The sequence below is a fragment of the Bubalus bubalis genome, chromosome 5 (assembly GCF_019923935.1).
Source record: "Bubalus bubalis isolate 160015118507 breed Murrah chromosome 5, NDDB_SH_1, whole genome shotgun sequence".
NCBI classification, from domain to species: domain Eukaryota; kingdom Metazoa; phylum Chordata; class Mammalia; order Artiodactyla; family Bovidae; genus Bubalus; species Bubalus bubalis.
In genome coordinates, this window is record NC_059161.1 from 122,836,615 (window position 1) to 122,850,806 (window position 14,192).

Sequence of the window (14,192 nt, forward strand, 5' to 3'; positions counted from 1 at the left end):
GGTTCGATCCCTGGGTTGGAAAGTTCCCCTGGAGAAAGAAATGACAACCCACTCCAGTAGTCTTGCTTGGAAAATCCCATGGACGAGGAGCCTGGTAGGCTACAGTCCATGGGGTCGCAAAGAGTCGGACACGACTGAGCGACTTCACTTCATTTCATAGTTGATTTACAGTGTTGTATTATTTTCTGCTTCACAGCAGAGCAAATCAGTTATACATACAGATATATCCAATCTTTTTAAGATTATTTACCCTTCTAGATCATTACAGATTATTGAGTAGAGTTCCCTGTGGTATAGAGTAAGTCCTTATTAGTTACCTGTTTTATATTTTGTAGTATGTATATGGGGCTTCCCTGGTAGTTCAGCTGGTAAAGAATTCTGCAATGCAAGAGACCCCGGTTCAATTCCTGGATTGGGACGATCCCTTGGAGAAGGGATAGGCCACCCACTCCAGCATTCCTACTGCAGAATCTCCATGGACAGAGGAGCCTGGGTGGCTACAGTCCATGGGGTCATCTAGCTGGACACAACTGAGCAACTAAGTACAGCACAGCACAGTGTGTATATGAACTTATTTACAAAACAGAAATTGAGTCGCAGTCATAGAAACCAGTCTTATGGTTACTGGGGGAAAGAAGGGGAGGGATAAATTGAGAGATTGGGAGTATAGTTTTTAATTTGTAGTGATTTTATTAAATGCATACACATGTGAAGTTGCTTATACCTCAATTTTGATGTCTTAAAATACTAAAATTATATATGCTAATTGTTGAAAATATGAAAAGAGAAAATCCAAAGAGAAAGTAATAGTCATTTAAATCCCACCATTAAAAAAGTCACTATTATCATTTCAATGATTGTATTTTCAAAGATTGCTTCCCAGGTGGAGCTAGTGGTAAAGAACCAACCTGTGAATACAGGAGATGTAAGAGATGTGAGTTCGATCCCTGGGTCAGGAAGGTCCCTGGAGAAAGAAATGGCAACCTGCTTCAGTATTCTCACCTGGAAAAGTCCATGGACAGAGGAGCCTGGTGGGCTACAGTCCATGGGATCGCAAAGAGTCAGGCATGACTGAGCTCACACACACAAGATATTCAAGGATTACATAAGCTTTCTTTTGAAGGAGATTTATGATGTCAAATGTATTATGTTAAGCATATACATATTGGGTATCTGTTTCCGGATTTCTTTCAATGGCCATTTACATATGATATAGTGCTCTGATTTTTGTAAATTTTTTTAAAGTTCACCATATGCTGTTCCATGTATCAACCAGTCAGATCCTAATTCCATGGTGTTTCTTTGTTTCTGAATCTGAATCATCCTGTCTATTAATAGTTTATTGATAAATTCAAAACTTTTTAAACTACTTCCCCCCAAATTGAACTGTTCATGAAATTACATGTTCCAGCAAAGTATATGATAAAGTGCAAATTAATATAATGATTGTAAATGAGATACATTTTCCAGTATATTTTCTTGCTAGCTTGTGAATAGAAAGGAAAATTCGTATTTGTTCTTTGTATTTTTCTTTTCTTCACCAATAACTCCTTAAAACTTTGTCACTTTTATGTAGAAATCTTTTTCATTTACTTTTCTTGAAAACTTTTTCCTGGGAAAACAAGAAACAACCAGTCAACCAACCAATAAGTAAATGAAAAACAACCTTTAAAAAAGAAAATGTGAAAATAGGTTTGTGTGCCCTCCATACATAAGTACAAATTGATCCTCTCCATCATCTTTTTTAATTCAATAAAATCTATGGGATTGACACTCATGCTGGAATAGGTTCTGCTGACTGTGGAGATCCTAGAAAGTTGCTACTATCATTTGGTCTCTTTAGAGGTCTGGCCAGTGATGGAAGAAAGGCAAGAGGTGAACTGAAAATCCTAAGGGAGTTCCCCGTTTGTTACGGGTTGAATCATGTCTCTCCTAAAATTCATGTGTTCAAGTTATAACTCTTAGTACCTCAAATGTAAGATTGCCATATTCGGAAACAGGGAAGTTGCAGATAAAATGAATTAAGATGAGGTCATATTGGGCTAGGATGGGCCCCTAATCCAATTAGAATGTCTTTACACAAAGGGGACATCAGGACACAGAAGTGTGCAGGGAGATGCCATGTGAAAATTGGAGTTATGCTGCCACAAGCAAAGAAACTATTGAAATGTAAGAGAGACCTGGAACAGACCCTTCCCTAGAGCCTATAGTGGGGACATGGCCCTGCCAACAACTACAGCTCAGACTTCCAGCCTATATAATTGTGAGACAATAAACTTCTGTTATTTAAGGAGCTCAGTTTGAGTCACTTCATTATGGAAGCTGTAGGTCAGTAATGGTCTTCCTAGGTGGGGCAGTGGTAAAGAATCCACCTGCCAATGCAGAAGACACAAGAATTTGGAGTTCATTCCCTGGGTCAGGAAGATCTCTTGGAGTAGGAAATGGCAACCTATCACAGTATTCCTGTGTGAAAAATTCCATTGACAGAGGAGTCTGGTGGGCTACAGTCCATGGGGTTGCAAAGAGTTGGACATGACTGAGTGACCGAACATTTTTCTTATTTACAAATATTTTTTACCAGTTTCTTATGTTCCTTATCCTCAATATTTCCATTATTTATGGCAGCAAAATTGCCTAGTCTTATAGGCACCAATATAAGATTTATCTCTGTAGTATCTTTTTAAAGAGAAACTTTAATTTTTATGGATATGAAGACCATGAAACATGATCAGAAATGTATGTCTCTCATGAGGGCAGGTAAGATGTGCCCTAAGATATTAGTAGAGCTAATATCTTCTCTTCAGCACTAAAACTACCAAAGAGAACAGGGCAGAAGGGATCTCTGCAGTCTAGATTGAAACTCACAGTGAATAGAAATGACCTCACCACTCATGAAGGCAATGGCCCGAGATGGGAGTATCCCTGGCAAGGTTCAGCCTCCCCAGTGATCTGAGGGACCCACGCGGTATGTTGCCTTTCTCACCCACAGATCCAAAGCATACAGTCCCTCCCAGGGGATGGTTAGAAGGTTTACTCACTTATTTTCCACATCCTGGATGGTGTCAGGCAGAGGCAGATTTCTAGTTTCAGGTAGGAGAAGGAGAACAGGAACAGCAATGACGGGGCACACTCCATAGATGATCCAGGGCAGAGTGGGTAGATACACCACTAGGGTCATCAGCAGGGGAGCCAGTGCTGCCCCACACCTGTTAGCCAACAAATCTAATCCTGCAGCTTTTGCTCTGAAGGGTAAAGGACAATATATAATAATCCAGTTAAATTCTGGACTTTAATTTATGGTCTATTATTTTGACTTTATTTTGAACCAGAAAACTCCACAAGTATTAAATCATGAGCTTGATGAAAACGTCTTGCTTTTGTCATTTTCTCTGTGATTTGCTAGATGTCTTTGTCAAGGTCAATATGAATTACTCTTTAAACAGAGTGTTACATATTGTGACTAGTCTGACAAATCTTCTAAAAAGTTGAGAGGATGCATTGAAGTACTGCTTAGCATGGTACATGGCACAAAGTCAGCATTTGCAGTAATTTTGGTTATAATTATTTTTAAAGCACTATTATAAATACTGATAATTGCTTTATAATTAACATATCTTATTATGTTTATTCTCTTGAATAAGCACCAATTAGCTGGGAAAGTTCTCTTCTGGACCCTGGCAGAGTATTCATAAACTCATACCTGACAATCGTGGGGAGGAGTTCACTTTGGTGGACAGAAAAACAGGTGTGAGAGGAAGCAGCACAGCTGATTCCCACACTTGCCAAAATCACACGCAGGGTCTGCATATCTGGAGATGAGAAGATCAGTGAGATTAAAAAATCTGGGCTGAAGGAATCAACACCCACAAAATTTAGTCAGTAAAAAAACTCTATAGGCTGTTTGTATTTCTTAAATATATTGTAGATTTACCTCTGGGCTTTCTATCCTGTTCCAGTGATTTATATTTCTGTTTTGTGCCTGTACCATACTGTGTTGTTTACCATAGCTTTGTAGTGTAGTCTTAATTCAGGGATCCTGATTCCTTGAGCTCCGTTTTTCTTACTCCAGGTTGCTTTGGCTATTGGGAGTTCTTTGTGGTTCCATACAATTTTTTTTGTTCTAGTTCTTTGAAAATGCCATTGGCAATTTAATGGGAATTGTATTGAATCTGTAGATTGCTTTGGGTAGAATAGAAAGTACAGATATAAACTCATGAACCTATGGCTACCTAAACTTTGACAAAGGAGGAAGGAAAATATAATGGAGAAAAGACAACCTCTTCAATATGTGGTTCTGGGAAACCTGGACAGCTACACAAAAAAGAATGGAATGTAAACATTTCCTAACCCTATTAAAAAAATAAACTCAAAATGGATAAAAGTCCTAACTGTAAGGCCAGACACTATAAAACTCTTAGAGGAAAACGTAGGCAGAACACTCTTTGACATAAATGGCAGCAAGATCCCCTAGCTGCACCTTCTAGAGTAATGAAAATAAAAATGAAAACAAATAAATGGGACCTAATTAAACTTAAAAGTTTTGCACAGCAAAGGAAACCACAGACAAGATGAAAAGACAACTTTCAGAATCTGAGAAAATAATTGCAAATGAAGCAACTGACAAGGGATTAATCTCCAAAATATACAAGCAGCTCATGCGGCTCAATATAAAAGAAACCCAAACAACCCAATAAAAACCGAGTGGAACACTTAAATAGATATTTCTCCAAAGAAAACATAAACATAGAGATGGCCAACAAACACATGAAAAGATGCTCAACATTGCTCATTATTAGAGAAACACAAATCAAAACTACGATGGAATATCACCTCACACCAGTCATAATGGCCATCAACAAAAAAAATCTATAAGCAATAAATGCTGGAGGGTGTGTGGAGAAAAGGAAATCCTCTTGCACTGTTGATGGGAACATAAATTGATACAACCACTATAGAGAACTGTATGGAGGTTCTGTAAAGAACTGAAAATAGAACTACCAAGTGCATGCACACGCAGTTCCTTCAGTTGTGTCCGACTCTTTGCAACCCTATGGACTTAGTCCACTGGGCTCCTCTGTCCCTGGGATTTTCCTGGCAAGAATACTGGAGTGGGTTGCCATGTCCTCCTCTGGGGGATCTTCCTGACCCAGGAATTAAACCAGAGTCTCCTGCATTGCAGGTGGGTTCTTTACCAGCTGAACTATCAGGGTAGCCCCATCATATCTGGTACTGAGCCAAAACAGAGGGAGTGACCATACTATGTTTTCACCTGGGATATAATCGCAAGATCTCACCCCTCCATCCTTGTTATTAAAAGTGTGAATGGTGACTGAATAAGTCCTGTCCTAGAGGAACTGTCAGGACTAATGGTACCAGTTTATAGACAACTTTCACTATGTAAGATGATAAATAGATGTCTGAACTGCCACTTGCTGATCTCTGGTTCTTTTTCTAAAATCTTATTAGAATTTCTCACAAACTCTTTGATTGGTTTGGGTAGGATTTAGCCTTTAATTGGGCTTCCCTGGTGCCTCACTTGGTAAAGAATCCACCTACAATGCAGGAGAGCCTTGTTCTATCCCTGGGCCGGGAAAATCCCCTGGAGAAGGAAATGGTAACCCACTCCAGTATTCTTGCTGGAAAGTTCCATGGACAGAGGACAAGGGAGCCTTATGGACCACAACACGGGGTTGCAAGAGTCAGATATGATTTAACAACTAAACGACCACCTGCTCCATAGACAGAGTGCAGGCTGTCTCTGAAGGCAAGAGTTTCAGTCTCAGGGTTTGGGGTCACAGTCTCTGATAGGGCACTGCACTGGGAGAAATACCTTCCATAGACAGAATGCTGTCTGATCTACCTTAAAAGGCCCTGAGGTGTGGGGGTGGTTCGTGTTTTTTTGTTTTTTTTCTTTCTCTTTAATTGAGACCATTCTTCACTGCTGGCTCCAGACAGTATGACCCAACACAATCCATGGTGGTTTGAAAAAGACACTTCCTTTCCCCAAATTCCAATCTTCTCTCACCTTGAGGCACAAACATGTTGATCAAAATGGAAAGTCCCACCAGGAACATGAAAAACATCTGGGTTGGTCGACGGCCCACATTATTCAGTGGGTAAAGTGCAAGACATCGGACTGAGATAGTGAGAGCTCCAAAGATTACCTGGAACAGGAAAATATTGCTTCCAAAGTGCTGTAGATTGATCATAATGCCAAAAAAGGGTATTGTGCCTGCAAATCTGTAGTGAACAAAAGAAGACACAAGCCATAGATTAGAGCCCATTGCTGCCATTGATGATTATGTTGACCCAGGCAGCCAATGGTCAAGGTTAAAGAATAAAGGGCCAGTCTGATTTCTGTAATACTTCATTTTAAGGTGATAAAGATACAATAAAAGATTATGTGTCTGTATATGAAAGTGACACTCCCTCTTGTCATTTTTTTTCTGAGTCCCTAAGCCTAGAGTTGACAATGACAGGAATACATAATCTGGCCCAGTCCACCAAAGTGAATGGTTTAGAGAAATTGAATACAGAATGATTAAAACTTATAAATTGGAGAAGGATTTCTTTTTGTGTGTTGCCTGTATAAATGTACGTATGTGTGTATGAATTCTGTGAGTCCTCCCTCTCATCCCCCAACACCAGTACTGGGAAGAATTCCCTTTTTCTCAACTATGATTGAAGTTGCAAAGAGACTACCAGCGTCTCCTTGACCTGGGAGCAGTGTCCTGGGGTCTAACAGAATTCTGGGGAATTTAAACTTTGTATCTGATTTCTTAGCACCAAGGGAAAATGGAAGAATTCAGAAAGCAAACGTGCACCAGCTGTACCATCAGAAATGTAGTGAAATATTGCCACTGGGGATCTACATCTTACACAGAAAGCATCTAGACATGAACCCACTTTAAAGATCTGCTACAACCAGAGAGAGCTACACTTAGAACTTACAACAAAAAACACCACAGATCACAGCAATTTTAAGCAAGGTCTTTCTTGATCATTATCTATACTTTTTTTCTTCCATTGTGATTGTGTAGGATTCCAGAACATAAATCTGTGTTTCCTAGTGAGTAAAGAAATGTTAAAACAGCACAATGCATTTAAATGCAGACATCTACTAAGATATGTCTGGAAAGAAGTAAATTGTTCAGCTTAGTAGTTACTTCTTAAGATTGGCAGTGGGTATGTATTTTCCAGTGGCTGATGTGTGTGTAAGTCTTCAAAAATTAAAGTTTCTCCTCCTGACTCTATCAAAGTTAGTAGTTACATCTCGTCAAGAAATAATGAGCAAGATTTGCTAAACTGTATCCAAAATGGAAACAAATAAAGTCCACGAAGTTTGAAGTACATACAGACATTGCAGTGTATTCATGTATTAGAAACTAGAACACTGGGGAGAATAGTTTACCAGGTTTACAGGTACAAGCAACAGAATGGGTGAATCTTCATGAATGAGCCTGAAGAAAGGAGACCTATCACAGAATGCTTCTGTCATTTATTATGTGAAGGTTAAGATCAGGCACCACTCATCTGTAATGATGGAGATCGGAATAGTGCACAGTGCAGAGCAGTGAGGAGGAGATGAGAGTGGGGTAGTGGTGAAGGTGGTGGTAGTTATATGGGTTACATGAGCAGAGCTCCTGGGGAATTAGGATTGTTCTATCTTGATTTGTATGTTGGGTACGTTATTAGACATTGAAATATTCATTGATCTGTATTTATTTGTGATCTCTTCACATTACAGTGTGCCAGATTTGCTTCAATTAAAATTCAAAGAATAAATGAAGAAAATTAAGTGCCAAAATCTGTACTGTGAGGGAAGTTCTCAGCCTCAATCTCCAGTGAAGAGACTGACAGTGTGATATGACTGAACTGTCATTGTAAAATCAGTTCCACATGAGTCTTACTTGGCCTGTTTCCCTCATCCTTTAAATGCAAATATGTATATTGCCATATGTGAAATGGGTCACCAGTCCAGGTTCAATGCATGAGACAGGGCGCTCAGGGCTGGTGCACTGGGTGACCCTGAGGGATGGGTTGGGGAGGGATGTGGGAGGGGGGTTCAGGATGGGGGACACATGTACACTCATGGCTGATTCATGTCAATGTATGGCAAAAACCACTACAATATTGTAAAGTAATTAGCCTCCAATTAAAATAAATAAATTAATTTAAAAAATGCAAGTATGCCCTTCCTCTCACGATACTGTTATAACATTTGAAATAAATAGATTCATGTTTCTTCTCACATGCGCTGTGTGTAGCCTACCTCACAAAGGACAGGAGATAGATCCTTTTTCGCAGGTTGGGTGTGCGGAACAAGTCAAGCATAGTTGTTTTAGTCTGTGCTGTCTCCAGCTCCTCCTGCATGGTCGCTCTCAAACCCTTCAACAACAACAAACATGTATCATTTGCTAACATAGTGCCAGGAATTGTGATGTGCGCTGGCACACAAGAGGACAAGAGATATGTGTTCTCTTTCTTTCTAGTATATCGTATTGTACACACAATCACATGTGAACATGAAATGAAGGAAGTTGTAGGGAGTTAAGGGAGACTTCAGGAAATTAAATGCTAAAATGCTATTTTGAAGAAGAGGCCATAGATGGAGGTAGGGTGACTCAAGAGTAGAAAAGTTTTAGATTCAGAGGAAGTGAGCTAAAGGATACTCCTATATGTATCCCTGAATCCCCATCAATGTTCACCTAATCTGTCACAACATTGTTAATCAGCAATAGTCCAACACAAAATAAAAAAGTTTAAAAAAGAAAGAAGTAGCTGCACAGTGCTCAAAGCTTCTTTTATATTAGATGCCCATGAAAGATTAGGGAATTTCCATTCTCAACTAGCTGTCCTTGTTAGAAAAGCAGCTTGTCTATCTCAAGAAGGAGAAGGCAGGTCAGTTTATGATTTCCCTTCAACCAAGTAACCATATTCCCTTCCCTTTCCCACTCACCTCCAAGTTCAGGATTTCTTCAGCATTCTTCATTCCATTTCTGTGTGCAACTATTTTAAGTTCCTTTAAGCCCTCATCTGGTTTATTGGTGATAATCAGCCATCGAGAAGATTCCACCAGCCACCTGATGAAAAATAAGCACGCAAGTGCAGTCAGTTGTGCTCAGCCGCTCAGTCCTGTCTGACTCCTTGAGACCCCAAAGACTGTAGCCTGCCAGGCTCCTCTGTTTATGGGATTTTCCTGATAAGAAAACTGGAGTGGATTGCCATTTCCTTTTCTAGGGGATCTTCCTATCCCAGGGATCGAACCCACATCTCTTGCATTGTCTTCTGCATCGACAGGCAGAATCTTTACCACTAGCACCACCTGGGAGGCCATTGATTATTTGTCACATGTCAATCGATAAGAGCTGCGTTTTGCTTTCCATCTAAAATCTACCACTTCACTTGTTGGATCAGTTAGTTAGTGTTAGCTGCTCAGTCGTGTACCACTCTTTGTGACCCCACTGACTGTAGCTAGCCAGGATCCATGGAATTCTTCAGGCAAGAATACTGGAGTGGGTTGCTATTCCCTTCTCCAGGTGATCTTCCTCATCCAGGGACTGAACCCAATCTGCATTGTAGGCAGATTCTTTACTGTCTGAGCCACCAGGGAATGTGAGAAAACCCAGATCTATTATACAAATACTAGGAGAATATGAGACTAACCACTCCATGACAGTGCACTTGAAAGTTGTACTACTAGTAAGGAACACAGACTTTGGAGTCAAATTGCCTCTCTGCTTACTCACTAGGAGAATTTGCAAGAAGCTTGACAAGCTTAATCTTGAGAGTCCCTCACATGATAATTTCCTTCCACCGTGGCATGGGACAAAGAACTTTTTGCACATGATATATATTTACAGTATCTATTCCTCTAAAAAAGAAGCCCCCATAATGTCAGCTTAAAGCCTAACAATGACTACAATTACTCCTGCTACTACTAGTTATGTCGATAACTAATTATCCAATTACTAATACCAATTAATAACTAATTGCTTCTTTACATCTGTCTCAGTTTTCTCATTAATAACATGGGTACAGCAGTGCTAGCTTCCTTGTAGTGTTGTTACAAATATAGAATGACTTAACAGATGAGTCTGACATGGATTATACTGTCCTCTCTCTCTGAACTCATCTCATTCTATAAAACCTGCAGTCATCTCCTTGTCTTCTCCTAAATCTGATTTTTCCTAGATTGGTTTTAGTGTGGGAATGAAGTTATCCATTAATAATTATTTATTAAAGTTATTTAAGGGAAGAAGGAGTGCTGAATTCATATTGTAAATCATCTAATTTGCATGCAAATTTAACTAGTGGAAAATCTTGTTGCTAGTTTGTGAAACAGCTCTGTGAATAAATTTGCTGCATCTTTTTCATCCAATTCCATCTGCAACAGAGCAAATCACTGAAAGCTTTTCTGTGACCTGATTCATTCCAAAGCCAAATAGAATTAAAGGTATATCTTTTTTTATATAAAAAATTGAGTCTGTATTTTATATTAAGGAAAATAATATTGGAATAGCTCTATGACCTTTATATGGGGAAAGACTTAGGAACCAGATGGCAGAAAATACCCAGAACTCACAGGCAGAAAGATTATTGTTACTCCATGTTATGTTTCTCAAAGCTCAAAGTGCCCAGAATGAACAGGTGAGAGACATGGATTTCAGGTCCAAACAATAAGAATGTGCCGGGGAATAAGAAAATCAATATATCCCAATTCAATGTGCATTTTATCCCAGATTTCCTTAAGAGAGAGAGAACACTTCATACCTTGAAGAGAGAAAGAAGACAAAGAAAGGTACAGACAACACCAGCTGCAGGGTGCGCCATTCTCGAAAGACAAAAGCCAGTCCTCCCAGCATCATCTGTCCAATACTAAGGGCACAGTATATCAATGTTAATACCATGCCTTTCGACTGGGATCTTGTCCACTCTATAACTGAAAGATATTAAAACAGTGTTATCATGTCAAATAAGTGTGAAATTTCAAGCTCAAATTCAAGGCTAAGAAGACGGATTAGATCAGAATTGTTGACTTACTTAGAAAACAGCTGTTTGTTATTATGACTGCAATGGAACAGCCCGACAAGAAGCGTAGTAAGCAGTAAATGAAGATGTTGGGAGCGAAGGTTGTACAGGTCCCAGAGATGGCAAGTTGGAGTAAACACCACCTGAGAATCAGCTTTCGCCCAAACCTACAAAACAGACAGTCAGCTTAGGTGATGTGAGTAGTGATAATTTATGGTAACAAATTAAGAAAGCAAAAACATACTCTATAACTTTAACAAGAGAATCATGTACCTGAAAGCTTGAGTAAACAAGAGCTAAATCAACAACGCAAATCTCCATAAAGCAACAATCTTTGACTATATGCCAATAATACAAAAACTTCATCATATAACCACCAGATGCCTCTGACACCATATAAAAGACACTGTGCATCTGTGTCTTTATTTCTTCTTTGCAAATAGGTTCATCTCTATCATTTTTCTAGATTCCATATATGTGTTAATTTATATTTGTTTTTCTCTTTTTGACTTTCTTCCCTGGTGTTCCAGTGGTTAGGACTCCATGCTTTCACTGCTGAAGGCATGAGTTCTGTTCCTGATCCGGGAGCTAAAATCCTGCAAGCCATGTGGCATGGCCAAAAATAAAAATAACCTCACAGAAGAAACCATGGTGTTGGAAATTGTAACACTTTTGTAAGCAGTCATGTATTAGCCTGTGTTTAACCTGGTGTATAGTCTCTTAAGTGTCTGAAACATAAGAGAGCTAAAAGTGTACTTGGGTCTCGAGGACCACACAGGCAAGGCTAAACGGATGCAAAAGATCAGTGGAATAATGCATGAAAGTTGTTGAAGGGTTAGGTAACAGTCACTCTTTGTTGAATCTGATTTTATTGGCCTAAAGCAATATACTTTTCTAGAACAGAATATAAGAGCACCATAATTCAGCCAGAGGCTGTTATATAAATATCTCAGATTAAAGAATTACCTAAGATGGAGAATGAAGGAAAAAGAAGGTGAAAAACAAATAAGGAAAAGTGAATTCTCTGTTTCATCAGGCATCAAGAAAAGAGGGCCTTAAAATAAATGCATCCCAATGTTCATTGCAACTCTATTTACAATAGCCAGAGCATGAAAGCAATTGAATTGTTCATTGATGAATGAATGGATAAAGAAGATGGGGGTACATATCTACAATGGAATATAATTCAGCCATAAAACAGAATGAAATGATGGCATTTGCAGCAACATGGATGGATCTACAGATTGAAATACTGAATAAAATGCCAGACAGAGGAGGAAAGATGTCATATGGCATTTCTTATATGCAGAATCTAAAAAAAAAAATAGAAATGAACTTATTTACAAATCAGAAACAGACTCACAGACTTAAAGAACAAACTTATAGTTGTCAGGAAGGAAGGGATAGTTTGGGCATACCAAATGATGATCTCAAAACATGAAAAAGCCTTTTGACATAATACAAAACCCTTTCATGATAAAAAAATACTCAATTAGGTGGTATAGAAGGAATATAACTCAACACAATAAATTTGATATAGACAATCCTTCAGAGAACATCATACTCAGCAGAGACAGTTTGAAAGATTTTCCTTTAAGTTCAGGGAAGAAAAAGTGCCCACTCACACCAGTTCTATCAATACAATTCTGGAAGTGCTAGTTAGGGATATCAGGCAAGATAAAGAAGAAAAATGTAACCATACTGGAAAGGAAGAATTTTATTTTCCTTGCTACAGATAATATGAACTTATATATATATTAATAGAAAATCCTAAAGATTCAACCAAACAATTTGCTAGAACCAATCTACAAATTCAGTAAACTGTAAGATACAAAAATCAACATATGAAGTTAAATGCATTTATATACACCAAGAATGCAATGTCTGAGAAATTTAAAAGGTAGCAATTCCACTTACTATAGCATCAAAATTATAAAATAAGTATCAGTTTCATGAAGGAGATGAAATACTTAGACACTACAGCAAGACTTTGATGAAAGAACATTGAGAAGACACAAATAAATGGAAAGATAACCCATATACATGGATTGGAAGAATTAGTATTGTTTAAATGTCTATATTACCCAAAGCCATCTGTAGATTCAATGCAATCTCTATCAAAATTCCAATGGTAATCTTCCCCACTATCAGCATCAAGGGTATATGAGAAATCTCTGTACTTTCTGTTCAATTTTGCTATGAACCTAAAACTACTCTAAGAAATAAAGTTTACTAAATAAAAAGTCTTGGGGTTTGAGTTCGGACTCTGCAGCTTACTAATTAAAATGCACTGAGCTAATTAACTTATTAGACATTGTAAACTGCTGGTACAAGTGGTATTTACTTCCCATGCTTGCCAAAAGATTGCAATGAAAAAAATTCCAATGGCATTTTTCACAGAAATAGCAAAAGCTATTCTAAAATTTATGTGAGGGAGCTAAGATGGTGGAGGAGTAGGATGGGGAGAACACTTTCTCCCCCACAAATTCATCAAAAGAACATTTAAACGCCAAGTAAATTCCACAAAACAACTTCTGAATGCCAGCAGAGGACATCAGGCACCCAGAAAAGCAACCCAAGTCTTCGAAAGGAGGTAGGAAAAAATATAAAAGACAAAAAAAAAAAAAAAAAAAAAGAGACAAAAGAGGGAGGGATAGAGTTCCATCCCGGGAAGGGAGTCTTAAAAAGAGAGAAGTTTCCAAACACCAGGAAACCTTCTCACTGCCGAATCTGTGCCGAGCCTTGGAAGCACGGAGGGCAACATAACAGGGAGGAAAAATAAACAGACAATTAAAACCCGCAGATTACGAGCCCTACGGTATCTCCCCCAGTGGAGAAGCAGTGTAGACGCCTGCACACGCCACTAGCAAGCAGGGGCTGGGCAGGGAGGCGCGGCGCAGGCTGCATTGCTTAGAGTAAGGATCTGGCCTGAATACCCCGAGCGCTATCTGAGCGAAGGAATTTGGGCTAGCAAACCAGACTGTGGGCTATCTACCACGCGAAAAGCCAGCCCTAACCTAAGACACCGCCAGGCCCGTGCACAGAACAAAGGACTGAACAGAGATAGCCGGCTGCCGACCATCCCTCTCCGGTGTCAGGCAGCCAGAGCCAGAAGGGGGCAATCGCAGCCCCAGAGAGACATTATCTATAAAACTGTAAGC

The 14,192-nt window shown here is 39.1% G+C and overlaps 1 protein-coding gene across 2 annotated transcripts in view; it reads right to left on the bottom strand.

Annotated features, from left to right (window-relative positions):
- Positions 1-1,111: 1,111 nt before the first annotated feature.
- LOC102410521 (solute carrier family 22 member 10) overlaps positions 1,112-14,192 on the bottom strand; it is a 44,955-nt gene continuing 31,874 nt past the window's right edge. Inside the window, exons 3-10 of one of the 2 annotated variants that reach the window (XM_006064500.3) lie at positions 11,044-11,198; positions 10,774-10,942; positions 8,960-9,083; positions 8,273-8,388; positions 6,026-6,240; positions 3,701-3,809; positions 3,039-3,242; positions 1,112-1,612 (exon numbers count right to left, since the gene is read on the bottom strand). In XM_006064500.3, the coding sequence (XP_006064562.1) occupies positions 1,552-1,612; positions 3,039-3,242; positions 3,701-3,809; positions 6,026-6,240; positions 8,273-8,388; positions 8,960-9,083; positions 10,774-10,942; positions 11,044-11,198 (1,153 nt within the window). In that variant the 3' untranslated portion in view covers positions 1,112-1,551. The remainder of the gene's footprint in view (positions 1,613-3,038; positions 3,243-3,700; positions 3,810-6,025; positions 6,241-8,272; positions 8,389-8,959; positions 9,084-10,773; positions 10,943-11,043; positions 11,199-14,192) is intronic. The other variant, XM_025286554.2, reaches the window with a different exon arrangement.